We start from the raw sequence: 26574 nt of genomic DNA on the forward strand, positions 1-26574 counted from the left end.
TACGGCAAGCCGCAAAGCTGTTTTTCAGTGGGGCCCATTTACAAACTAAAACATATAAAAACATACAACACACTATGACGACACGAACGCCAGCGGAAATAAGTTCGCAAAGAAACATTCAATCCGGAAGCATATAATGGCAACACTCGATCAGTTAACCCATTTTCGAAACAGTTAAACCTCAATAAGTCAGGCCAGGATTATAGTGTAATATTTACAATACGGCCTCTGGTTGGTGTGACGCCACAGCCTACTTTGACTTGTAGAATGGTCTGGGGGCCTACCATCACCTTTTCATAAACGATCCAAACGCAGAGCAGTTCAATTTAGGCACCTTAACTGAATCGTCGAAATTGGTACCACGACGTTTATTTCTCAGAGCTGAGTCCTTGCTGAGTCTCAATGGTTTACAAGTGAATGAAAGACCTATATTGTCTCTGGTCCGAAACTGAAACGCTAAGTCGCGAAAGAAATGCCGCTATGTGGAAACCAAATATTGTATACTAAAACCTCTTTATTTTGGAAAACAACTCTTATGTCATTCCGTGTTCTTAGCAACCGTTGTGTTGATTACAAATAAAATGTGTACGCTGTCAATAATCCACGAGTCTTTTCTCACTGAAAAAATAGTTTTATCAATGAGGAGTTAAGAAGCACAATGTCGTGAGTAGGTTCTGTGAAAAGTTATAAAACTTGAATAAAAGTTTAAAAGTTCTTGAAATTTAAAAATTATCCAAGTAAAATACTTGTTGTTGTTTCTTTAAAAAAATATGGCTCTGTCCATCAGAGGACAATTTTGCCAGTGTCTAGTAGTTTTTGCCGTTGTACGGTAAAAAAATTCTAGAAAACGAAATATGAGAGGTAATGGTGGATGAACGAGTAAAATACTTAAAATTCCAAAAGAATTGACAGAATAAGTAACATACTGAATCGCTAAATTTGACACTGAAGCGATTCAATTCCCACTCAAGTTAGCGTCATGATACGAAAACCGCTTGAAGTGAGTGAATGAAAATGTCTGTATCGCTGTCGCTGAACCGTGCTTGAACTGAATCGCAAAAGTAACGTCGTGGTACGAAATAGCGATGCAGTTCAGTTAAAAGCCTAAACTGAATCGTATTAAGTGAGCGTGGTAGGCCCCCTGGTGCCGTAAACTGCTTCAACTTTGCCTTCTGGCCCCAACATTGCCTGATTCGATTTAGAGTCGATAACTTAACACTCTTATAGGTTTTAAACTTTTATCTACACGGGAATTATTATTACGGGAGGATAAAAGTTTAAAAACCTAGAAGGGTGCTAGTTATCGACTCTAAATTGAATCAGGCAATGTTGGGGCCAGAGGGCAAAGTTGAAGCAGTTTACGGTGCTTATTTTGTCTTCATGTACTTCCCATCCCACTTGTACCTATTATAAAATAATGCGAAAGTTTGTAGGTAAGTCTGTTTGCGTGCTTGTTACCTCTTCACGTTTAAACCGCTGAACCGATAAAATACAATACAATACAAATATTATTTATTGCACACCGAATCAGTACAATATATATATATATATATATATATATATATATATATATATATATATTACACATACATTCAAGAAAAGACAATAGGCTTAAAAGCGATCTCTTCCAGACAACCATTCACCGATTTAGATGAAATTCGGTAAAAAGATAGTCCCGGTGAAGTGAGTCCCAGGGAAGGACGAAGGATAATTTTATCCCGGAAAATTGCATAGTTCCCGCGGAATAGCGATAAAGGAATTCTACGGAGTCGCGGCCAACAGCTAGTGTGTTTACAAAATGTAGAAATATCATACCTGCGATTTGAGTTTGTAGTACATTTCCCATGATACGGAAGTCTTCGTTTGCATTTGGTTCCCGACCAGAAATCTGTAGAATACGTTTTATTAAAAAAAAACACACTTCATAGAGTTTTATTTTTGGCATTCAACGTTTTTCAATGTTTACTTCGTACTAAATCCGTTTCGTGATCATGAGTGACGATGGTATTTAAATAGGTACCTACATCGAAATATCACAAACTCAGGGGCTACAACCAGTACAAATTATAACCAAGTATTTAATGGTTAATAATTACAAACTATTTTAACACAGGATTTAATAGCTGTAAGCACCTAAATATAAGATAAGCTTTCCAAGCAATTAAAAAATTTATTTACCGTCATTCGGAATGACTTTTGAGCCTCAAAATAAGCAGACGTTGTGTAGACACCGGATCTTAGTCTTACATCTACTAAATTCAAACTTTGCTGTTTCTCGGCGTTCATGTCATGTAATATCAAAGTTTTTAATACAAAATCGTAAGTCCTTGGTACCACTATGAGGATATAATTTTCTCTGTCTGTGAATAAAATAAATTTGTTGTAGAATTAGTTTGCAAAATATGTATTTCATTTGAATCAATGATCACTATTTAGGATTTAGAGAGCTGACTGTCGGTCAGTTGCCAACGTTGCTCCGAAAAACCCGCCAGCAGATCAAGCGTCGCATGAATTGGCAAGATGCTCTGTTGAGATTTAGATCATTTACCTATTAAATAGGCTTTAGACTGCAACCCTTAAGGAAAACGAAAACGTGACATTCCAAAATATTGGATAATATAAAAATATTGGTTAGTACAGCAGAACAGGCGAAGAAGACCTGAAGGTCTCAGAGTGAAATGAAAAAGTACCTATAAAACTGGTTCAAACCTGGTTCAAACCTGGTACAAATTTACGTCCCCTGCCCCAGATAGGGGACACAGGATCTGGGTGGATGTTGTGTGCATGACATTAGCCACCTGCCTGAGCTGCACGCCACTGCGGACGCAACACCTAAATGACGAGGAATGTGTGGTACCTAAAAGTGATGCAACGTTGCTGCTATACCTATTTCTCGGGTCTTGAGTGTTTAATATGTATTGAAGTATGTATCTAGGTATATCTATATAATTATTTTTATCCGTTGCTTAGTACCCATAACACAAGCTTTGCTAAGCTTACTTTGGGACTAGGTCAATTCGTGTGAATTGTCCCGTGATATTTTTTATTTTATTTTATTTATTTTGACTGCTTGATTTGGCAACGCATAAACTAATTGGACCCTGCAGGGTGTACAACGGTGATTTTTATTTTTTCTTTACCTTACAAAAAACACTTACTTGGTAGTGGTTTCGAACTGGTCGCTTTGATGGTAATCGTGTATCTTGGCGAGAAACCGATTAAGAACGGAAATTCGGTCCGCTTGTAAACTTTTACTTGTGTTTCGCCTTCTTCACAGCCTACGTAGCTGTAATACGTTCCTGCACGAGGCTCTATTATTCTGTATACCTTTAATGAAAAGAAAAAAATAACCACAACATGCTCTTTATTGGATATATAGAAAATTAATAATAATCCGCCGTAAACTCGAGCCTCAGTAAAATCTTGTTACAATATGCTCTTATTACCTACTCATCAAGGAAGTAATAGAGGCATACCATGCGGGTTGCGGTACATTGCCGCTGTAAAATGATCATTTATAAATTCATAGCCGCGAGGCGTAACGAAATAAGCCAAAAATTCAATAATTTACCAGGGACTGTGTGGTGTCAATAAGTTTCTCGGTGCGAGGACTTTGCCCGCTCTCATCGCGCAGGCGCAGCGTTGGTCTATGACCGTTTACTACGATGACAATATCCCGCGTGAGTCCGTCGATTGTAAACTAAACAACAGTACAGCCGAGTTCATAAACATGTGCAAAAATTTGATCAAAAATATCTGAACAAGACTCTATTGTTAACAGCATAGAAGCGTGTTCAGATTGATTACATTGCACGCATTTACATACCCAATAATCACAAGATATATGGACATAATTCATATTCATTTATTGCGATCATGTTCATCAGTACCTACAACTATTGTAGATCTTAAAGTAAACATGTCAGTAGGTACATGATACCCATGGTAGGCGATAATGATGATTATGGTATTTGATGGTAGGTTGTGTGTTGTAGTTCCATTTGCTTAATTTTTGTTTTTGTATTGGCTGTATATTTTAAGTAAGTAAATAAAAAAATATTAATATGGGAAGCACGACGTCGAAGGCGAGTAGCTTTATTTTTATGATTTACATTCGGGTACGTTCCAACAAAACGCAACTGCGCCAAAATATCGAGCTTCCTAAAATCAAGGTACGCGGAACAAAACCCGAATTTAAATCATAAAATTATTTCAAATCGGTTCATAAATGACGGAGTTAACAAACAAAATTTTTTGAAGTCTGTTAAAAATAATGGACACGTATTTTTTCTTTCGTTAATCAAACAACAAATAACTAAGATGAAGCGCGTCAATGCTCGGGAGTGGAGCCCGTGACGTCACCCCTTAGTAAAAAGTATACGGAACTTTAAACAGCCATAAGTAGGTACAGTCACCAGCATTAATATCTGCCACAGCGGAGCGTGCAAAAATATCTGACACGTCCTTCCGGCCCTAGAAATAGAGTCGTATCAGATATTTATGCACGCTTGTTGTGTCAGATATTGGTGCTGGTGACTGTACGTCCAAAATTTGAAAATTCTTTTTTTTTTGTTTCTTCTTTCTGCAATGTGGCAATCTGTGAACTCAACATAATAAGCCACTTCTTTGTCTGTTCATGTCTCTGTCATCAATTGAGAAATACTCCACTGAGCATCCCTTCAAGTGCTGTCATTGAACCTGCTTGGTAGAGCAGGGACACTGTGCTTCTTCAGTTTGTTGTAGTGCACGCTTCCTGTGCCTTTCAGTTTTGTTGCCAATTGATTTATGTGATTATCTGGCCTGACACGATTTGCTATATTTTACAATTTCCTGCTTGATTGTGCTGATATTTAAGTCCAAGTGTATTAGCTATTTGAAATTCTAAACGACGGACTTTTTTCCGTGTCACATATTTTAGCATGCCGTCGCATGCAGTAATTGGTAATATTGCATGTAGAGTGGACTAAATTTTGTGCCGCTGAGTATATTTTAGGCCTATTGTCCACGTAGACCGTACGTCATACGCACGACATTGTCAATTGACGCTAGTGTGAAGCTTGCTTACATCCTGTGTGGGAAAGAACTGTGTCCACGAAGATGCAACGCATTGTCAAGCAGATCCTTCGAATAATTCTCAGTATCATGGACACAGTTTCGTTCCTTTTCTTCGTAGGATGCAAGCAAGCTGCACACAAGCGTCAAATGATGATGTCGTGCGTTTGACGTGAGATCTACGTGGACAGTACTGTTGGCCTTAGGAATCTAGCCTACTCGTATTAGAGCCCGTTCCCACTCGTCGGATGTTGGATCCGTGTCGGGCAAATGTTCACATTTAACTTCATATAAATGTTCTGTCACTGGAAAATCCGATTTAAATCCGGGCCTGACATCCGACAAGTGCCGTCTGTCCCACTAGTCTCATTGAGTAGTCCCATCATGGGACTACAGGGACGTAATCGTCTCAGTTGTCCCATCATGGGACAACTCAATGGGACTAGTGGGATAGACGGGACAAGTGGGAACCAGCTCTTAAATTTAAATGGTTGACAAACATGCTTGCTTACGGAATGACAATGTATACGATGTGCGAGCGAGAAGCTCGCCATAAGGAGATTTGAATGAAATACAGTTTTTCTCTTTAATAACTTATCTAACCTAAAATTAACTAACGTAAAACTGGACAATAACACGGATGACGTATAAGTCATCAATACCTGTTGGATAGAAGAAAGATATGAGCGATAGAAGTTTGCATTCCATCTCTTTCTAAAAAAATAAAATTTAGTTTGGGCTTTATTATAGTCATGAAGTGGTCATGTTATGTGACGTCATAGTTCATATCTGACATCCCTATTTCTGTCATTGAGTTTCCGGGTTTACTAAATTCTCAAAAAATTACATCGTGGATTTCATTATCGTTTCATCCTAGCGGTTGTAATTTTGGGATTTTATCCCAATCGAAGGATATCTGGATAAAAATTAGTTCATGTTTTGTTTAGTACTCACAGGGAGCTGCCTGTCTCCAGTGAAAGGTTCCCAAGGAGGTAAATCATCGTAATCATCCTTAGTTATCTCTCTCATAAAATCGAAAGCCTGTAACAAAGTTGAAAAATAAATAACCGAACAAATTCGAGTCGAACTCGCATGGAGAGGGTTCCGTACGATGAATTTAAGAAAATGAAACAAAACATGTCTTATAGGTTTCCCTGTAACTTTTTTTTTCAAAATGAAATAGATTTAAATAGCTTTAAAAATATTTAGGTATCCTATCCTACTAATATTGTAAATGTGAAAGTTTGTGAATATGTTTAGATGTTTGGATGTTTGTTACTTCATCACGTCTAAACCACTGAACCGATTTTATCTTTTTTTTTATCCCGAAAAGCTGGGGCGCTGGGGTGTTTATTATTAACGCTTCAGCATTATGCTGAGCCAGTGTCCGATTCACAACCGCAATGACACATACTTTCCTACGTGTTGTCTATTTGTACTTAATACTTTTGTTGTGTCTTGTGTTGTGAATAAATGTATTTTCTTTCTTTCAAAAAGTTTATTGTACTGTCACCAGATTTATTTACATAAGAATGCCAAATTTCAAGTCAAGCCGACCACTGGAAGTGGGTCAAATTTAGCTTCCAAGATTTGACCCAAACAAACAAATAAATAAATAATAAACAGGGCAAGTTAAAGAAAAGCTTGTAATAAAATTGCATGGACATAATTAACAACAGTAGTTGAGTTAAGCCGCATTTAGCTATTTCTAATGCGGGCTAAGCCGCGAGCTAAGGGTAGTCGCTAATAAAAATGTTAAAGCGAAATTATACCAATAATAGGGGGTCTGGGCACCGATAAAGACTTTGTCCCGTTCGGTGTCGGTCGAGAACCATGGTGCGTGGGATCCAAGTGCTTTGAAGCTTTGTAAGAAAATTAAAAGATTAGTAGTTGGCAGCTTCCTCAGGCAATGAATTAGGTCCCTGTGAATGAATGTCATTAAATCGAAATAATGTATCATATAAATTTAACTTAATTCAACTTTTGGAACGTATTTGGGAGTGCGATATTACAAGGTACTCACTTGTCTCAAATTAGCAGGATCAATGAGGAAGACATTGCCTGAACACACTTTCGTGACGTCGTAGTACAAGCCAATCCGTCCAAACTGATTAGTCGAAGTGCAGGTCCCACTCATAAATATGACGACCTGAATAATGTAAATAATCAAGTGAATAACATCACAAACTTTACCATTATCTTTACTAACTAATTTTAGCATCAGTGAGTTGATAAAACTAAGCGATGTGCTTGAACTTAATAACGTCTCAAATCCCATGTTTTGAGCAGTAATAAAATACCATGGGTCTCGGTTCAGCAAACAATTTTGTTACTGCCGGTTTTAAGACTCTGGGTCCATGGGGTCCCGGTGCACACAAACGAATGAAAGAAAGACACTACTGGAGACCAAAGGGCTGGCAGTTATCTTTATCAACGAATTGCCTCTCCGTATATTCAATGTACTCTGTGGAATTGCCATAACTATTCAACGAGGGAGTGCTGCCAGCGTATTGGGCACCATGCCACGGGGGCCTTTTTTAGATTTAATTTATATTAAGTATTTATTAAAAAATATAGTATTACGTTTTTAAATAGAAGTAAATATTAAATTTCCTAAATATTATGCAACCTCGCTAAAACATTAAGTATATTGGCAAATGCTGCATTCGTAACTTTTAGACTGAGTACAGTGAAAAAAGGAATTTAAAAAAACAAAAGCTGCCTTAAAGTATAATACAATCGATTCTACTTTCGATTCTGAACAAACTATGTACTTTCAGGTATTCACTTATTTAATTAACATCTTGTAGTGAGGTTTTTAATATATACTTATATATAGTTAATACTCATTCAAAACAAATCCCCATCTTTATGAGAATTTACATTTAAAAAATGTACATAACTAAGGTATAACATACTTTTCTCAAACATGCTATGTAATGTTTATGTTGTGTTCCATAAAACAGGCTTCAAAATATACTGTTGCAGGCCTAGGCCAGCAAGACAACAGTCTTTTGTTTCAATGCAAAACGTCAAATATCCACGATAATGGCCATTATACACGACTTGAAATTAATGAATAAATTCACAGGACTATGAGTATAATGTAGCTGATTAAATGGGCTGCAGTTCGTGTATAATGGCCCTAAAAGCCGAACAGCAAACACAATAAAAAAAGTTTTGGCGGGAAAATTGACAGTGTCATTGTCTTTTTTGTTTGATTGACTGGACTTGGGCTTTAGCCATTTTGCAAGTAAGTTCCATTGTCATTTCAAAAGTTTCGTTTAGAGACGTGATTTTTTATTGCTGCAGTCCGTTATATCTACATGTTTTATAGCAATTTGATTTTATGGGGATTATTTTAACGTTTTAAAAATCATGTTAGAATGAAAATTGGTAGTTATAATTTGAGTCTGGTACAATTTTAGCTGTCTTACGAATAAAACATTGATTTCTATGAGTTTTTATTTCTTTTAGTGCATGTCAAAGTCAAAGTCAAAATATCTTTATTCAATTTAGGCTATAACAAGCACTTATGAATGTCAAAAAAAATCTACCACCGGTTCGGAAAAACCTCTGCTGAGAAGAATCCGGCAAGAAAATCAACAACAACTCAACTCATGTTTGAGAAAAGCACTATACAAGCCTCTGCGTGAAAGAACATGCCAGCCTCGTATACCTATCCGTCTATACATACTCGGCCTGCAAGCCTTTCTTTCCCGGCCTCTGCAGTAATGTACTATTTTCCATCTCTAACAAAGTGACAAGTAAAAGCAAACTACTGTTGACACAATTATGAATAAAAGAGAGTTTGCACTATTGATATATTTTCATACCCGGCTCCTGCTGCTACGGCACAACTCTTGGACGTTTCGAAACTTAGCTTCATCCTTAGCGCATGCGTCCGTAAAGAGAAAGATGTTAGATTGCTGCCTGCTCTCCTGCAGAGCCATTTGCAAACCCGACAGTGAATTTTCTGGAATATCATGTCCTCCGGATACCCTTAGAGCGTTTATGGATTCTATTAGCTTGTCAGGATCGGTGTAAACCTGAGCGGGCCCAACATCTAGAACATGGGCATAGGTAGGTAGGTAATAAGCAGAGTTTAGACTTGCAAGAAAAATCGTGCAAATTCCATTACATTGCGGCACTCGATTGACCACTACAAACTCGTTGGCGTTACAGCCTCGCAATGTAATGCAACTTGCACGATTTTTCTTGCAAGTCTAAACTCGGCCTTAGAGAAAAGCTTTGCATATACGAGTAAAACAATTGTTTTTTTTAGCCTTTCCTATGAAGAATTTTAATGCTCTCGATGGTGGTAAAAAGATTAACTTGCTATTAGTAATCAATAACGCGGTTCTTAATCATCATAATGAAGACAATTTAGAGGTTAAGGGCCTGTTTCACCACTTGTTCACTAACTTTAAGTGACGGATATTAGTGATGCCGTCTCTGTTTGTTTTGTCCGAATAAACAAAGACGGCATTACTTTTATTTGACACTTAAAGTTAGTGGACAGGTGGTGAAACAGGCCCTAAATCTAGAAACATCATATTATTATGCTGCAAATTATTTTTATAACCGACTTCAAAAAAGGAGGAGGTTATCAATTCGGTTGTTTTTTTATGATTGTTCCTCAGAACTCCGTCATTTATGAACTGATTTGAATTTTTTTTTGCTTTCGTCTAGAAATGTCTTCAATTAGGTCCCATAAGCACCAAATCAGGATCTGATGATCGGATCTTAAGGAAATCAAGGGAACTCTTCAAATGTTGTAGGTACACCTATAGTAAATTGGATATATTTAGTAGTGACTCGTGCATTTGCTCTAGAAAATTATCATTTGATGAAGTGGAACTGACGATGAAGACCACAGTTGACCATCGGAGTTATAACTCAATAACAAGTATTTCACGGGTTAAATTTTTATTAAGTACTTTGACACAGTTGCTAAGCAGGTGTACTGCCGTTTCGGCAAAATATTATTCGCCACATTTAACTTCCCAAAAAACTTATCGCAGTAGTTTAATTTCCCAAACGAATTTTTAGCATATTTACATTTCGCATTGTATATTTGGTCAAATTATCATTTGTTTTACTTTGTTTTATTTTGGCTAATATTGTATTCCAAAATTTTTTTTGTTTCAAATGACATTTCACACAAACCAACCACAGAAACCAACTGCTACCAGAAAAGTGGGTAAGGTTAGGTTAGAACTGCGTCTTCCACAGAAACGAACTGCTATCAGAAAAGTAGGTTAGACTGCGTCCCCCACAGAAACGAACTGCTACCAGAAAAGTAGGTTAGGTTAGGTTAAAACTGCGTCCCCTAAACAATACTTGGTAATATGAAACATGACTAAGTAATTATTTGTGAAACAATAATTTCCTAAAAAAAAAATACTAACTGTAATATTGCGATAAGTTTTTTTGGCAAATGATTTGAGTATAATATTTTGGGATGTTTTTGCCCATACATTAGTAATCCTGCTATTTAATAATAAGCAATTTATGCTCCTCGTAATGCATATGCTAAAACGGGTGGTGAAGCACCAGGACTCTTCAATGACTAATGAACGTCTCTGTATCGGAAAAAGAAATCTTTCGTAAAAGGTGACGAGCAGTTGATATTAAGCTATTGTATCTTAGATTATTTACACTAAAACGCGTGAAAAAAAAAATTACAACAAGATTTGAACCGACAACAAAAAAACCATGAAAATAATTTTCTACCAGTCTGAAGTTGGTCGGTGCCTCAGCACGAGCCAGCAGGAGTGGACCTATAGTCATCTACCTCACCTACGTACTTTACATTGGGCTTCAATCACTTTTTGTATTTTTTTTCATATTACGTATTGAAGACCGCTATGAAAATTTGAGAATTCAATAATATCATACAATTTCAATTAAACTACCAAATCTATTCTAAGAAGCAGCGGTTAAATACTAGTAGGTATACAAATAAAAAAAAAACTCACCGGGGTCATTAAAAGGGACTATAATGTAGTTTTCTATGGACGACGATCTTCCAATTTGTTGTAATATGGGCCCAATATTATTCTTAATTGTATGAATTTCATCTCTCATGGAAAAAGTAGTATCTATTACTAGAGTGAGAGACTTTTTTGCCGTTACACAAAGCAAAATAGGAAAAAGAATTGTTAAATATTTAAATGCCATGTTGTGTACATTTACGTAGACGACACGGTTATAAATGAATATTTGCCCTGCAATGTCTACTGAACGTATGCATGATTCATTTTTAAGGTCAAGTTATATAATAAATTACCCTTTAATGTGAAAAAGTGTAAAATAATTTCCTTCCGCAGAAGTAAAAATGCACTGGTCTACGCTTATCAACTGGGGGGTGCCGCTATAGACCGCGCCCACTCTATTTTCGACCTAGGAGTGGAATTAGATACCAGACTGGATTTTCATAGCCACGTTAACGCAATAGTAAAGAGTGCAAGGAGGACGCTGGGTTTTATAATCGAATATAGCTGTACCAACTGTATTATATAACGCTTTTATACGTAGTAAATTGGAGTATAATTCGATAATATGGGATCCTATTGAGATCAATTATACGCTTTTGATTGAAAGAGTGCAGCGAAAATTTGCACGGTTCCTTTGTAAAAAGCAGTATGGATACTATCCATTTCTTTATCCATCGCTTTTTGTAACAGGAATGGTTGGGCTCGATACTCTGAATTATAGACGTAAACTGCACCTTGCCGTGCATTATTGTCTTCTCCTAAGGGGGAAAATAGGTAACCCGTTGGCGCTGGAAAGTGTCCGCTTGTTCGTCCCCGAGCAGTAAGTGGCGCCTGGCGAGCGGCACCTGGCGTGCGCGCCCCCGTGCTGCTCAATGACCTCGTGCTGACACAGGATGCCGACGTATTCGCTGGCAGCTGGCATGCATTGCTCGGTACCGCTCTGCTTTCAGAGCATGACATGAGCTAACTTTGGGGGCGGCAGACGTGAACTTGCCTTCGAAATCCAAAAGCTTAATGGTTACTTGACCTGAAATGTATATTTCAGAACCAAATTATTGTTATTATTATTTTAAAATTTATGACGGTGGAAGCATTCTACACTTCCACTGAACGTAGATATAGTTTAGATATAGTTAGTGTTTAGTATTGTAACTAAGGGACCCCATACATCCCTGTATTTCTTTTATTATTATTTTTTGTATTTTTTTTTTCTTTAATTGTATAATATAGTTTTTAAGTATTTTATTTGTAATTATATTTTTATGAAAAAATGACTTTCTGCCAAGTTTCTTGCGGCGCATTCTTCTTGGCAATGATGGTCTTTCCGAAAGCGCTGGTAGTTTAAAAAAATGACGTGTAAAAGTGCCCATTGCGGCCTATTTACTGAATAAATCATTTGAATTTGAATTTGAATTTGAATTAAAATAAATAGCTTATGCAATATGTTTACCTAACTTAAGTAATCGTCATTAATTAAATATTGTAAGCGCTTTGGTTCCATACTGTTAAGCTTATAATTGTAATTTTATGAATAAATAAATAAATAAATATAATATTATTATTTATATTGCAGATGTTTATGGGCGGTGGTGATCTCTTACCATCAGGAGACCCACTTGCTCGTTTGCCATCAAGTCGAAAAAAAATATATTTGGGAGAGGCCTATGTCCAGTAGTGGACGTCTTTCGGCTGACATGATGATATAATATTATATTTAATAGTATAAACAAGGGCAGTTTTTTAAATAAAAAACTTAATTTTGCTCACAATTTCTCGGAGTAGGTACTATTTGGTAATCGCTTGTCTGAGAAAATTTTACGTTTTTCCGGGATAAAATAATAATTCCTTAGACTATCTTTTACTATCACAATTGATATACAGATCGGTATCAAATGATGTAATGATACTTAAACAGGTGTGGCCTAAACTGAACAATATTCTCCAAGGAACTTAGATCGAAAAACAAAAAATGCAATTACTATGGAAAGGCGGAAAAAAAATCGTTTTTCAAACTATGTTCCTTGGAAAAAGTTGTGCAGTTTAAGCAACATTATCACCGTTTATGTATCATCACATAATTTGGTACCACCCAGTATATATTTATCAACATGTTATAAAGTTTTTAAATTTCAACGATAAACTGACTATCGATTAATAAAATACAATACAAATTACCATTTGGGTCAAAATCGTAGGTGGCGGACACAGAAACAAAAAACAAGAACAAACAAAAAAAAACATTAATATCAAAATAAGTACAAAATAATTTAATTATATAAATACAAGGACAACGAGGCCCGACCCCAGTTGAAATGGGAGGGGGGCAAGAAGAAGAAGAAGAGATATATAAATACATACTTACATACAATACTTTTACAATACATACCTATACTATTAACATGAAAAGCAATAGAAATTGTCAAGAGGCCGAAATGTAAGAAAAGGATATGAAATTAGGAAAATACAATAAATAAACACAGAAAGACTGAGGATAGTGTTAAGATGGCAGTGTCAAGAAGTGAGCCTTGATAAGATTTTTGAAAATGGGAAGAGATTTAGCTTTCCTCACAACTAGGGGAAGACGGATTGAAGAGCTGGTGAAGGAGTCATGATTCATGACACGACTTTAGCATGAAAACCATAAAACTGAGGTAGGTACGTACCTACCAGTTTTTCTTTGACATCATCTCCTAGCCTTAATAATACTTCCTCTAGAATGCAACAAACTAACTAATTTATGACGCTCACCCAGATAACATTTGACCTATTTATATTAGCAAATAGAGAGATCGTTATTCTCCATGCACTTGTCGTCGATAGGTATATAAATAACCTCGTGTCGTAATCGGTACAAAGTTGCAATAAAAAATTAAATAGAATAATTATTTCTTTAGTTATAAAAGAGCGACGGCAAAGGCAGTGTTTTAAATACCTTTTTTTTTAATTCGACTGGATAGCAAACGAGCAAGTGGGTCTCTTGATGGTAAGAGATCTCCACCGCCCATAGACACCTGCAACACCAGGGGCATTGCAGATGCGTTGCCAACCTAGAAGCCTAAGATGGGATACCTCAAGTGCCAGTAATTTCACCGGCTGTCTTACTCTCCACGCCAAAACGCAACAGGTGCAAACACTGCTGCTTCACGGTAGGATTAGCGAGCAAGATGGTGGTAGCAATCCGGGCGGACCTTGCACAAGGTCAAATCCGGGCGGACCTTGCACAAGGTCAAATTTTTTCACACATACACGACCACGTGTGTCTGGTTTTAAAACACGGAATTAAAACCTCAGCGTGAAAATATTTTAACGTAACTATAGTTACTAGAGTCAATTTGGAATAGGTTGTAGGTATACTAAAGATCCCAAAATTAGTTTTTTTACTATTGTACTGGATTGTTGGTAGGTTTTGATAGGGTATATAACTTACTTCTCTGTCATATTTCAGGATTTTTGGAAATTCCCAAGGGATAAGAAAAAACTAAATGATTAAGCCGCAGTAGCTTAATTGTTTGTTTGATTTCTTTGAGTATCGTGGGTTCAAACTAAGGCTCGCAACACAAGAGTTTTTGATTTTTTGTGTACAAAAAATTACATCCAAAATTTACCGTAAGCTTTATGGTGAAGGAAAGAATCGTGGTGAAACCTGCACACACCTGCAAAGAAATCCAATGGTAGTAGTGAAGTTCCCTATCCCGACTGCGGCCACGTGGATACTATGATCTCAGAGAGATCCTTAGAGGAGGTCTCAGCACTGGTGTTGGGCGTAGTTATACAGGCCGATATGTAACGTACAGGAGGATTATCACAATACAGTCGCTTCAAAATGGTCAAAATTAGATTCCCTGGACAATCATCCTTTAGAATCGTAGTGTAGAAAAAAAAACCGGTCAAGTCGGACTCGCGCAAGAAGGGCTCCGTACCATTATCTAGACAACATCGAAAATACAAAATGAGACATGGATGCACTGAAATTCCAGAAAAAGAGACCAGCACTGGAAATCGAACCCAGGTCCTCAGAAATCCGTGCTGCGTGCTGTAATCCCTACACCACCGCTGGACAGGAATCTAGACACGAATTTTTCCTATGCATACATATCTCAGGTTGCTTTTTATCTACTACGCTACTTAAGCAGCAGCACGTCACATTCTTTCGGAACTAACCGCTCACCCAGACAAGAGATTTCGCTACTAAGCAATCAAATTATGATTGGTGTTTTGGTGTCTTTTTGTATTTTTTATTTCAACTCCAAATTTGTTACTTTTACGGGTATCCCGTGAAATCATATCGCTATTAAAAATTACAAAAAGACTCCAAAAAAACAATCATAATTATCTCTACAAAAAATCAAGTTTGTTGTACGGGACCCCCCTTAAATATTTATTTTATTTTAATTATTTATTTTTAAAATTTAATGATTATACAACTAAAAATTCTGGGAATAGTTCAAGCGTCTACCTGTTGCCGTTATTAATATCAAGCAAAAAACGGCAAACACCCTTAAATATTTAATATATTCTGTTTTTAGTATTTGTTGTTATAGCGGCAACAGTATACTGCAAACAGCAACAGCATTTTCACAGATTATGTATACATATCTGTGAAAATTTCAAGTGTCTAACTATTACGACTCTAAAGATAGAGCCCTATGAGAGACGGACGGACAGACAGACAGACAGCGGAATCTCAGTAATAGGGTTCCGTTGGCACCCTTTGGGTACGGAACCCTAAAAAGGATGTTTGAAATTTCCCGCGGGACAGTTCTCTGAAAATGACCATAATTTTTATTTCTGCACGGCTGCGACGGGCGGAAGTTGCGGGCGAAAGCGATTAGTCTAAACAGCACGGAACAAAAGTAAAAGATTCGCAGCCTAGTTCCGTAGCCAAGTTGAAAACCAAGCCCGCACTTGAGTTATTCTGAATTTTACTTTAAAATTAGCTTGTATTACATAACTTAATTATTTACGATAATACGTGGGACATTAAGGTTTAATCGATTAGTTAGTTCTCATCTGTTTAAAGCATTTTGAAAATTCTAATTCTAATTCTAATTCAAAATTGTTTATTGCATGTCACATTACAGGCGTTAGGATGGAAAATTACAAACTAGGTATACATGTGACGCCCTGATAGGGCACGGTCCTACAAGTAAACAGAGGGTGCTTATTCTTATTGGAAGGTATTTAAAATGCATGGAAAAGAAAAAACCCGGCCAAAAGCGTATCCGACACGCCCAAAATAGGGTTCCGTAGCAATTACGAAAAATTAAGTAATATTTCTCTAAGGATTTCGAATTTTGTACGGAATATTCCAAGTTTATACCTTAGGCTGCTATTCACTCTTAAATTACTAATAATTCCCAAAAAAACTTAATCTTATAGTTTTCCTTGTAAGTTTTATATACTACCATCCTGTTTTTTTTTTGTTTTTTTTTTACCGTCTCGTCGTCATAGTTTACATAATATATATTCGTGCAAAATTACAGCTTTCTAGCATTGGTAGTCCCTGAGCTAAGCCGCGTACGGACAGACAGACAGACAGACAAGGCGAAACTATAAGAGTTCCGTTGTTGGTCTTTTGGCTACGGAACCCTAAAAAAGATAAACAAATAGGTATAATTACATACTCATGAGACACATTTTAAGTTTTAGCCACATATTAATTCTAAAAACCATACACCAGTCCTCGGCTAGAACTCACTCGTTTTTGTCGTCGAAAAGAAACGCCTGCACAATTATTATTTGAACCTATTACGCTACTATGTCTTTGCTCATGTTTTACTATAGAACTTAAATTTTAATGTCTAAAAACTCGTCACGAAGATAAGTGAGAACGTATGAGAAAGCAGCAAATAAATTGTTCATGCAAGGGTATGCATTGCAGCCCTTGCTGTTTTCGTCATCGTCATCAACATCATAATTTTAGCCGTAGGACGTCCACTATTGGACATGACAAAACATGCCAGAGGCGCTACAGCGCCACAGTAGCTGCAGTTAAGCACGAAACGCATTATTATACTGCACTCTGAGTCTACTGAAAGATTTAGACATCATTTTATCACACTTGCTCGTCAATGGCGTTATTCCATGCCTGTACCAAAGGCCTCAATTGTTCCCGCGGGAATAATGGATTTACGTATAGTTTTCCTCCCCAAGGGAGTTATGACTTTAGTTTTAAAAAGTTAGTAGGTACATCATTTCAGGCTAAAGAGGTTTCAAGTCAGCCAGCGTTTTATTTACATCTTTAAATTTAAGCTAATATAACCTAATTTTACACCATAAAAATTGTCACGCTTCATGAAACTTCGTTATTTTTATATTTTAAATTTATATCAAATTGTTTTGCAATAATTTTAGTAAATATTTTTTTAGCATGCTACTTACAATAATCTGGCCGTAAGACCATTCGAGTTCTAAACTAAAAACGGTTCTTAATATTAGGATCTACGGTAGACGACTCGAAAAAAGTGACAATCAGGTGGGCTACCACGAAATTCGAAAATCGAAGTTCATATCGTTTTCCTGACGCTAATATTATTTAATACGAGAGTGAGAGGGACGGTACGATATAAACTTCGATTTTTAATCACCACAATTCAACACAATGTACTATTGTAACTTTGGCCGTGTCGATATCTTTGCACTTGACTATACCTATCATAAGCCCATCCAATAATTAATTTACCCACTTGTTGATGAAATAAAGGGAATCCCGGCTCTCTGAAACAAATATTCAGAACTGTTTTATTAATAAATTACTTGTGCGAAACATCTCTCTGTCACATTCATATTATTAACTGAATCCTCAAGTTGAAACAGGAAGGAATATGTTATAATGACGCTATACGCTATAATGACATTTACTGGAGTATCATGGGCTCTTGTTTATCTAAGGTCAAATAGTAGGTTAAAATGTAGCTGAAGTATTCAGTCACGGCATTGCACTGACAGACGGAATGTGTGAAACAAAATGAAGTGCCAAATATTATTTCTTGGGTTCCTTTGCTTGGTGATAAATGAAATAAAAGGAAGGAGTGAATTGAAAAGTAGTTTGACATTTGTTATTGATGATACAGGTTCTATGCGCAATGATATTTCTCAAGTAAAACATGGTGCTAACGCGATTTTTGATACCGTTATGAACTCCAATGCATCTCAAATCGAAGATTTTGTTTTGGTAACATTTAATGATCCTGGTGAGTTAAATTTTATTTATTGAAAATATTATTCTTAATAAAATTTTTAGGTTTCCGTACCCCAAAAGGAAGAAACGAAACCCTTAGATCCTAATCACTTTGTTGTAAGAGATAAAATTGTTCAAGATTCATTATTTACGGGAATAAACTGTAATAAAATGATAAAGCTGTCTTAAAATAATAAATGTAACATTTATTTTTTAAGGAAATATAGTCGACCAAGAAAGTGTTTTAAAAAAAATAAAAAAATAAAAATATCACGGGACAATTCACACCAATTGACCTAGTCCCAAAGTAAGCTTAGCAAAGCTTGTGTTATGGGTACTAAGCAACGGATAAATATAATTATATACCACCAATTTAATATCAGTTTCTACTTCAGAAATAAAACAATAAGGCTGATTGTTATATACTCATAGTGAGTATGTCACTAGTCATAGTAAGTGAAAACCATAATATTACTAGCGTAACAGTTTATGGTGAAAATGAACTTTTCTAAAAATTTACGGTGTAATTAAAGCAATTGTACGGCGTACACGATTTTTTAACTCTTCTAGGCCAATTGATTGACATGGATTAGTGTATCATATGATAACGGTGCAATGACTATGGGCTTTTTAAACTAAAGCTTTTCAACTAATGGCGTACTAAATTTATGGGAGGGTTTAGAGTTGATATTTGGGATATTTCTGTTTTTTCAACCGACATAAAGAAACCGAGGAGATTTTTAAGTCAACGCGTACTTTTTACAGAGTAGTCCGATTTTGATATTTTTTTTTTATTTAAAGCGTATACCCCACCCACCGGTTTAGATTTTAGAAGGGGGGGAGGGGGACGCTCGATTTTAATGAAAATGATTCGGCCAGTCGCCATTACATCTTTAAAAAGTCACCAGAAAGTTAAAAATGCCAGGCAATGATCAAAAGTCTCCGGTAAGTAGAGAGGTGTTGAATTCGGAACAAAAGTGTCCAATAGATACGAATACAAATCAAAATCTCATACTCTTAACATGCATTGTAATTTGAACTTAGAACTACTTGGAAAATGTGTCATATTTATTAATACTGCAAATAGCCTTATCTTTGGGTCATTAAAAAGATTCAACAATAAACGTATAATTTATATAAATGTTTAAACCATTTAATATGATTATGTTAGGATTTCTATTATATTAACATAAATAGATTAGTTGTAAATTCATCAAAAAATATTTATTCCAACTCTGAGAGGTAGGCAGTATACGGAACGCTTTTATTTAAAAAAACAAGAGCAGTGGCTTTTGTGTAACGAGGTTGGGTACTTTATTAAGAAACTTAAATAAAAAAATAAAAAACCCCCGACACCAAAAAACGCCAGCAAAAATAAAAAAAAAACCGAAAAAAAACGCCGACAAAAAAACGCCGCCAAAAAAGACAACTAAAAAGTAAAAAATAATTATGCACTACCTAGCTGTTGCCCGCGACTTCATCTGCGAAGAATTCGTTTATCCCAATCCCGTGGGGACTATGCTGATTTCCCGCAAAATTAGCCTAAATTAATTTAGTTTAAGTACCTAGTAATATTTTTTTTATCTAAGCGTCGTCGGTGTCGGGTCGGGGGACCGCTAAGGTTAATATTTAAAAAAATACAACATATTTACTTTAGTTTCCTGTTAACCTTAGCGGTTCTGGATATCCTGGCTGCAGCATCAGGCCGAGAATTCCATAATCTTGCATAGTTATATAGCATACATGGGTGTTTCAAATTTTAGGTCCCAAATATGTTTGAAAGTAAAGTAAATACCCATTATGCGTCTAAGATTCCTACCGCAGCGAACAAAAGAGTTGATGATCTTGAAACGGCTGAACCGATTTTGATAAAACATGTCTAAGATCCATCGCTAGAAAACCAGCTTTCAAATAAAAAAAAACGCATTCAAATCGGTTCACCCGTTTAAGAGCTACGGTGCCACAGACAGACACACAGACACACAGACATACAGACACACATAGCGGTCAAACTTATAACACCCCTCTTTTTGCGTCGGGGGTTAAAAAAGCGGGAAATTTTTGACATTTTGGAAATTATTTCGTTGTCATTTAATTTATTATCGATATATTTCTAATACTATAAAAATTTAAGATTGTAATGAACACATTTGATCCTATATCTCGCTTTTTTCGTATTGAATTGAAAGTGACAGATTGCAGTGAAGTTCAAATACTTATTTAGAATTCAGTGAGTAGGTAGAGTAGTCCTCAACATTTAAAAAAAATAATTTAAAAAGTCACTAATTTTTAATAGAAAAACCTGCATGTTTGAGGTGCTGAGGTAAAAACATTTTTTATATCATTTTTTTTATTGTTTTGTCGGTATAATTCTATTTTAAATCCATAAAGCCAAGGTGAGTTAATTCTATTTTAAAGCAAATAATACATATTTGCGTTGCTAGGTTGGTTGCATAGTCATTGTTGTTGTTTTCCTTGTTTGATTAAAAGTGTATTCCAGTTGTGCATTTTTGTTCGTCTAAATTATCATGAAAGCAGAGTTTATTTTCTACTAGCTTATGCCCGCAGCTTCGCTCGCGTTAAATTTGGGGTGCCTCACATGGATTTATTTTCTACGATCCTTTTTTCGTTTTTCGATTGATATTTCGGGTAGATATAATATGTGACAGATTACTGATAGTGCAAATTTTCGAATTCATAAATCAATTCTATCGTAATTTATACAAACTTTGAACCCCCGATTAATCCCTTCAAGGGTGGAATTTTAGAAAACATTAGAATACCTACGTTTTTCTTTGTCTCTAATTGATAGCTTAAAAACATAGTTTTATGCTACGAAAACGACGGACTTCCTTACAAACTTTCAACCCCCTTTTCACCCTGATAAGGATTGAATATCGAAAAATCCTTTTTTGTTTCTTGTTTACACCTTAAAAACCATACCTGTGAAAAAAAATTGCTTTCTACATCCTTTTAAGCTGGGCATGAATGAGAATGGTCAGTTCTTCTCTTTTTAACTGACTGACTTTATAACTGATAAGCGATAAGGCTGCCTATTGCTTACCTTAGAAAAATCTCTACAATACAATACAATACAAAGACTCTTTATTGTACACCAGACATAGTAAGCTATACAGAAAACAAATTATTAAAATTACAAGGTGAGCAATAGGCGGCCTTATCGCTTAAGAGCGATCCCGCGATCTCTATGTACCTATATACCTGTGTTTTCTGTACTGCTTACTGTGTTGGTGTGCAATATAGAGTTATTGTTAATACAACGTCCACTTGTTTAAAAAAACACTTAAAGGCACGTTCTGGTTAAACTGCATTAGGTAATTTTACTATTACAATGTGCTTTTCAAGATCGAAATATTGTGGAAACTCACTTTTTCTTCGCTCGAATTCCGATTTAGTCACAAGGAAGTATGGAGCGTTTTACGAGACGTAGGTATATAATGTGCGGCAAATCCAAAGGGTTGTATCTCGAACATATAACTATTTTCTCAAAAATGACCGTAAAAGTTGACATTATTCTTTACATATCAGAAGGTGAAGTGCATAGTTTATGGTCAGCGAAAAATTTAAAAGTTAAAAAGATTGCAGGCGCGCTAGCTCGACAATAATGTCACAGTCACACTTTTTTTAAAGTTAAAATGTTGGCACAAGTCGTATACAGCTAAGTCTAATGGCCGGTATCAGATATTTTGTTGGAACTCCGGACTTTTTCTATTGGGTCTGAAATAGCTTGTGGTGTTTTCGGTGGAAAAATACACCTGCAGTTTATTTTTAATGAAAAAAGGCGGGAAAGCATAAGAAAAATATTGGAATAAAATTAAATTTTATAATATATTTTGAGAAAAAGTTTATTCTATTTCAGAATTATTCACCATTTTTGAGAAAATCTTTATATGAGTCTCGGCTGGAAAAGCAATTGCTGGCTTCGTATTAGTTAAACGGACTCGCATACTCAGCCAGCAATTGCCTACTTCCAGGCCACGACAATAATCTACTATCATATAGGTATGTTATATAGGTATTTATCAAATTTTGTTTTTTAGATGTAGAACTACGCACCGTAACTAAGGACAGAGACAATTTGAAAGATGCCTTGCGCCGCATTCATGTACACGATGGGGGCGATTGTCCAGAAATGGTTATGGATGGAATAAAACTTGCACTCGAAAAAAGTCGAGATGCCTCGTTACTATACGTCTTTACGGATGCCTCGGCGAAAGACTATGACAAATTTGCAGAAGTTGAAGCGCTCAGTCAGAAAAAACTGGTTCAGGTAAGTATAATAAGGATTGCTTATGCTACATTATTAGCAATGTGATTGTCCTGTTATTTGACATGCTAATGCTCAATTAGATAATACCCTGCTGTCATCTCTATTATTTTACTCATGATATAAAATTAAAGATGGCAACTACTTGGACAGTGACTACCTACCACTCGGACGTCTACCTTAGGTACTTCACATTCAACAATAATATTTATTGATGAGAAGTACCTAGCTTTGCTCGGGCTAAAACTCGATAATAAGCGTTTTTCCAGAGATAAACATCGATTTGTCATCCCCGAAAACCCACATACTCGTATACCAAATTTCATCGGAACCGTTGGAGCCGTTTCCGAGATCCAGTGGCGGATTTATGTTTTTTATGAGTGTAGGCCACTTTATATCCGCCGCCCTATGTAACTTTCTAAAGTAATAATTTTCTCGTTGAAATCTGCCGCCCTTAGGCCGCGGCCTATACGGCCTATTGACAAATCCAGGACTGCCGAGATCCCCGAAATATATATATATATATATTACAAGAATTATAATTAAATGAATGAATTATAATTGAATTATTATTATTATTTTTATTACAAGAATTGCTCGATGAACTAAAAGAATTTCCTTGCTCACCCGCGACCTTAAAGCCGCTTAAAGCCTTAAAGCTTGAAGGTCGCGGGTGAGCAAGGAAATTCTTTTAGTTCATTGATATGGACCTCCGCAAAGTAACGCCTGATTCAATAAATTAAGAATTGCTCGTTTAAAGGTATAAGATGACACAATCGAGTTTAATGGAGTTCCATAAATTAACTTTTCGTTCAGACTTTGTCCGGCTTTTCAATTTGCCCAGATTTTCCTCCTATTAATTGTCACGGTCGATATTTCCGAGGTAGGTAGGTAGTTTTGCTAATTTAGCAACACTGATCTGTTTCAATTCTGTTATAGCTTCCTTGTAAGCTAATCAGTCGCAAAGCTGCTTTAACACATCTTTCCTTTTAGGTTGTGTTTGTACTCACTGGAATATGTAGTACTAGAACTGCTGAGGATTACTTGGTGTACCAAAAACTGGCTAAAGCTACTTCGGGGCAGGTATTCCATTTAAAGAAATCAGAAGTTGGCAAGGTAAGCCTAATTCTCCGAATAGGTATCATATAGGTGAAAATTGCATTTTGTTTGTTATGTCATGACGTTTTAGCGTGAGCTTGACGAAGAGTGAAAGAGTTTACTTTAGGATGTGTTAGTTACGAGTACTGCTTTGTGTACTGTTGATTTTCTAATTTTCCCAGCGGATCGCACTTGCGGTCCAAAGGGGCAAATGCGGCCAGTATCATGGGAACCCTGCCACAGGCAGATCTTTTAGACAGGGTGCTCTTTTTATATTTTTTATTTTTATAGTAACATATTATAGATATATTTAGTTAAAGTTTCTTATGCTAAGTTTAGACTTGAAAGAAAAATCGTGCAAGTTGCATTACATTGCGAGGCCGTAAAGCCAACGAGTTTGTAGTGGTCAATCGAGCGCCGCAATGTAATGCAACTTGCACGATTTTTCTTGCAAGTCTAAACTTGGCTTTAGGTAAGTTTTATTTGTCTTATTTTTAACTATTAATTTCATGTGTCTTACAAAAGTATATAAGATATATACATTTTAGTAGGTAATATAATTATCTCATGTCATCATTGTTTTTATTAGCAATACGTTTGCTTACGTCTGTAATTATCGTTGTTATAAATACTAATCTACATTTCGTAGAAGAAGCTAAGATAGTAGAAACTTTTTTTATTTTTGTTCTCCACATTATTATCAGGGACATGATGATTATTATTATGTTTAAAGTTGGGTACTTTTTTTACCTCGCTCTTATTATTTGCTTCAATTGTACTTCTAACTAATGTATGTAATGTCTCTATCTAGATACATACACCTATCTATCTATGTATGTAATAGAATCTTTGAATTTAATATTTATTGTATTAACCCACTTTTTACTGTGGTATTGACATGAAACTTGGCAAACACGCGCAGTTCTGATGGCGGTGAGTCTATTATCCTACTTATATTATAAATGCGAAAGTTTGTGTGTGTGTGTGTGTGTTTGTTACTCCTTCACTGGCACTTGGCTGGATGGATTTAGATGAAATTTGGTATGTAGATAGCTGGACATCTGGAAACATAAAGGGCTACTTTTTATCCCGATCGACGGGATAGAGATAAAATCTCGAAAAAACAACGTCTAGCAGCGTTTTAATGCAACGTCAATGAAAAAGACGATGTAATTTCAAGTCAACTACTTACTGTATCTAATGATTTACGCGAGCGAAGCCGCGGGTAAACTCTTATACAATAATATGATTGGATCGAGCTGATTGTGATGGTGGAGCCGGAAATCGGACCCTCGATCTCCAAGACACAAAGCAACTAATCTAGCCATGTTAGGGCCTTTTAGAATAACAGAATAACCCTTTGAGAGAACGGTGCCGATCCAGGGTCTGATAATGGAGCAGGTTTACCGCGGTTTATCATTAAAGCGTGTTTGTTTGGTGCAATGATGATTAAGTATTACATTATATATTTTTTTGTTTTTAGTTACTGAATTACGTTATGAAGACGATAGAGGGTCGCAAGAACGTGATAGCGAGCAAGGTTTTTCCCGCTGGCTACGGAAATGCCTTTAACGTAAGTAAAATATCTATTAGATTATTGCCTAGGCCTAATTAATGTAAGCAAGTGCTGCCTGAGTATTAAACGAATAAAAATAATAAATAAATAAATATTAAGGGACATGTGACACCAATTGACCCAGTCTAAAGTTAGATTAAGGGTTAAGGTTAGATTAAGCTGTCAAATTAAAGGTTGACTCAATGTACTGACCGAGCATGCACGAATTTTTTGATGGAAAAGTTATTTTATATTGTAGGTGGAGGTCGATAGTTATACTAAGGAACTGGTGATTGCCGTATCTGGGGAAAGACCTTCAGTGGAAGTTACTGATTCTGCGGGTACTAAGGTACCTATGGAGGATATAACTAGATTATCCGAAACAGCGGTAAGTTGTACTCATTATTATATCGCTTTTGCATTAGGTCTACTTATTGACATCATCTAGCCTGGGTTGGTGTTCCACCGCTGGGCAAAGGCCTCCATCCCAAATATATCCAGGTTGTCCCGCCGTCTCCGTCTAAACCTACCCCGCCGTCTCAAGCCGTCTTGTCACAGATTATCTAATAGGTAGTTACTATAGTCTTATTTTTCATGTCTATAAAGTACCTAGCGGGATGACGTTTTCCCTGCACATTTGGTTATAAGCTGGCGTTCACATCAAGAACACTGTATAGTCAATATTTTAGTTGACAATGTATGGGATTGAAAATACAAACTGAAATATAGATGCACAGAAAAACCAGAAAAATAAGACCATCACTGGGAATCGAACCCAGGTCCTCGGTATTCCGTACCGCGTGCTATACCGCTACACCACTGATGGTCAACGGTACCGACACGAATTTCCCCTATGCACCTCATATCTCAGCTTGTTTGTTTCTTATTTAGCCACTAAAGCAGTGACACTAGCGACATCTATGCCGTAGCCCTCGAGAAACTTTTTCGGCACTCCATTGGAACTAACCGCTCACCCGGACAAGAGATATCGTTACTAAGCAATCAAATTAAGATTGGTTTTTTGGAATCTTTTTGTATTTTTTATTTCAATTCCAAAAAAAAAAAAAGGAAAAATTTGGAATTGAAGTAAAAAATACAAAAAGATTCCAAAAAAACAATCTTAATGTATGGGATGTATTATAAAGTAGTACCTGGGCGACCGAGCTTCGTACGGGCTAAAACTCGATAGGAAGCATTTTCCCAGAGATAAGACCAAGCTAGATCGATTTTTCATCCTCGAAAACCCCTACATACCAAATTTCATCGAAATCGTTGGAGCCGTTTCCGAAATCCCGAAATATAATGTATACACACAAATTGCTCGTTTAAAGGTGTGGCGACTCAGCAAATATTGCCGCCGTTCGTCGTCTCATTCCTTGAAGCCACATTCTAGCCCAGTCAC

General features: G+C 36.2%; 2 protein-coding genes across 5 annotated transcripts in view; one reads left to right on the forward strand and one right to left on the reverse strand.

Moving 5' to 3' along the window:
• Positions 1-26574, reverse strand: part of LOC141435601 (hemicentin-1-like) — an 85647-nt gene that overhangs the window by 12930 nt on the left and 46143 nt on the right. Inside the window, exons 1-8 of one of the 4 annotated variants that reach the window (XM_074098328.1) lie at positions 11034-11245; positions 8889-9118; positions 7076-7201; positions 6007-6093; positions 3572-3700; positions 3159-3327; positions 2179-2360; positions 1816-1888 (exon numbers count right to left, since the gene is read on the reverse strand). In XM_074098328.1, the coding sequence (XP_073954429.1) occupies positions 1816-1888; positions 2179-2360; positions 3159-3327; positions 3572-3700; positions 6007-6093; positions 7076-7201; positions 8889-9118; positions 11034-11235 (1198 nt within the window). In that variant the 5' untranslated portion in view covers positions 11236-11245. Of the gene's footprint in view, positions 1-1815; positions 1889-2178; positions 2361-3158; positions 3328-3571; positions 3701-6006; positions 6094-7075; positions 7202-8888; positions 9119-11033; positions 11246-26574 lie in introns of those variants that run through there. The other 3 variants (XM_074098330.1, XM_074098329.1, XM_074098331.1) reach the window with 3 other exon arrangements.
• The window catches only part of LOC141435600 (hemicentin-1-like), a 48548-nt gene continuing 39956 nt past the window's right edge, over positions 17983-26574 (forward strand). Inside the window, exons 1-5 of the mRNA XM_074098327.1 lie at positions 17983-18244; positions 22293-22522; positions 23513-23635; positions 25101-25190; positions 25432-25560. Coding sequence (XP_073954428.1) covers positions 18019-18244; positions 22293-22522; positions 23513-23635; positions 25101-25190; positions 25432-25560 — 798 coding nt within the window. The 5' untranslated portion in view covers positions 17983-18018. The remainder of the gene's footprint in view (positions 18245-22292; positions 22523-23512; positions 23636-25100; positions 25191-25431; positions 25561-26574) is intronic.

This window comes from Choristoneura fumiferana, chromosome 15 (genome assembly GCF_025370935.1).
Source record: "Choristoneura fumiferana chromosome 15, NRCan_CFum_1, whole genome shotgun sequence".
Taxonomy (NCBI): Eukaryota; Metazoa; Arthropoda; class Insecta; order Lepidoptera; family Tortricidae; genus Choristoneura; species Choristoneura fumiferana.